The 1,656-nt window shown below is 46.0% G+C and overlaps 1 protein-coding gene across 2 annotated transcripts in view; it reads right to left on the bottom strand.

Moving 5' to 3' along the window:
* gmip (GEM interacting protein) overlaps window positions 1-1,656 on the bottom strand; it is a 13,331-nt gene that overhangs the window by 8,296 nt on the left and 3,379 nt on the right. For both annotated transcript variants that reach the window (XM_032538542.1, XM_032538541.1), the window contains exon 5: window positions 94-219. In XM_032538542.1, coding sequence (XP_032394433.1) covers window positions 94-219 — 126 coding nt within the window. The remainder of the gene's footprint in view (window positions 1-93; window positions 220-1,656) is intronic.

Genomic DNA, 1,656 nt, shown 5'->3' with positions numbered 1-1,656 from the left:
CACACACACACACACACACACACACACACACACACACACACACAGATATATGTTACGCTACGGTTTCCCCTTCTCAGCAGCATGAGCACTTACCCAGGCTGATTCTCTTCTCCATCCAGGCCAGGAGGTCTTTGGCGTAGCGGCACCACATCTTGGTGTACTGCAATGCTGTCTCCACTCCATCATCACACTGACAGAGGGCCAGGTCTGCTTCCTGGGCTGAGATGGAGTACATTGGTATCACTGTAGGCCTCAGAAACTTGGAGCTGGACCCTGGGATCACAGAGTGTCCATTGGGCTATAGACAACAACGTGTCACTCCTGGAGGACTCAACAGCCTTCCGCATCTAAGAAACACCTCTCTACTTTTAAAACCCCAAATCCTTGGCTTTCTTAGACAAGACAAAAATGATCTAAAAAAATCAAATGTCTCTTAAAAGAAAAGTTATACACAAACCCCAAACAGGAAACAATGACTGCATATGGTCAGTCATAGCTGCTAATCTGAACAAAAGTCCAATGGTTTCCAGTAGGTTTCAGCAAACTTTACATATCTCTTGCATGTCGGATGTATGCTGTTGTTGATTGGCAAAAATCTCTGTAATCTATCAAAAACCTATTCCAGTAGACACACATGGGGTTGTGACCCGAGAGAGGAAGGTTTTTATGGACCAAAGACAAACAGCTTTAGCTAAATAACTTCCCTCCTCTTCCCTCTTCCTCTCTGCCTGGCCCCTCCCTCTCACACCTGTTCACTGCTAGTCAGCTACAAAGAGACAAGCCGAGTTGTACGAACAAAGTCACCAACACTACTCAGTGCCAGTGTGTAGTATAACACACCATCATGTCACAGCTCTACTGTGGTCAGACAGGCAGGGCGTTGACATGACAACCACTCTGGTTCTTCCTCTCTGACTCACACCAACACAAGACAGACGATGTATGCGTAACAATCACGTGCTCTCTCAAGCGCTCCCCACACCACTTTTTCTTTTCCTCTTCCTCTCTTTGCTTCACTTCCAGCACAACATGTGCAAACAGATGTCAACATCTGTTGGAACACATGTTCATTTTCTCCTGTTGCCAAAGGTTAGAGCAACAGATGCACTTCAAGAACTTTCATTTCTAACGGTCCACAGTGCAGTTCCAAGTATTCAGCTATGTTTTTAACTGAGCAAGCACACATTGCCGGAAAGGGTGCAACAACTTCTCTCTCAAGTTCCTCACTCGAACATGCAGATTTATATTCTGGTCAACTCTTTTGCACAAACTCCAAATCCAGTTGGAGTGGGATAAAAATCCAAGCAAAGTGATCTTTTCTTCTCTGTATTTAAGCAAAATCCCCAAGAAACGAACAAGCAAACCCAGAAGACGGCGATAGTTATGGATTTGCTGCCAGATTGTGTGCCAAAGTTGACCTCGCTCGGCCTTTCCTCTCTGTGTTTTGTTTTAGGAAGAGCTCTGAGCACTTTCAGAAATAAGCCTCTGAGCAGATTCTGTAGCGCCACATGGCTATGACCTCCTGCATTTGGATTGGGGATTATCCTTGTCAGGTCCAGATTGCGGAGTGACGGGCTTTAAAGGAGCATTGAGTGAGGTTAACCTCCTTGTGTGTGACTGAGCGTGGGGGGAGGGGGGGCATGTTCTAGTAATGTG

The sequence above is a fragment of the Etheostoma spectabile genome, chromosome 15 (genome assembly GCF_008692095.1).
Source record: "Etheostoma spectabile isolate EspeVRDwgs_2016 chromosome 15, UIUC_Espe_1.0, whole genome shotgun sequence".
Lineage (NCBI taxonomy): Eukaryota > Metazoa > Chordata > Actinopteri > Perciformes > Percidae > Etheostoma > Etheostoma spectabile.
This window is presented reverse-complemented; position numbering and strand designations above follow the sequence as displayed.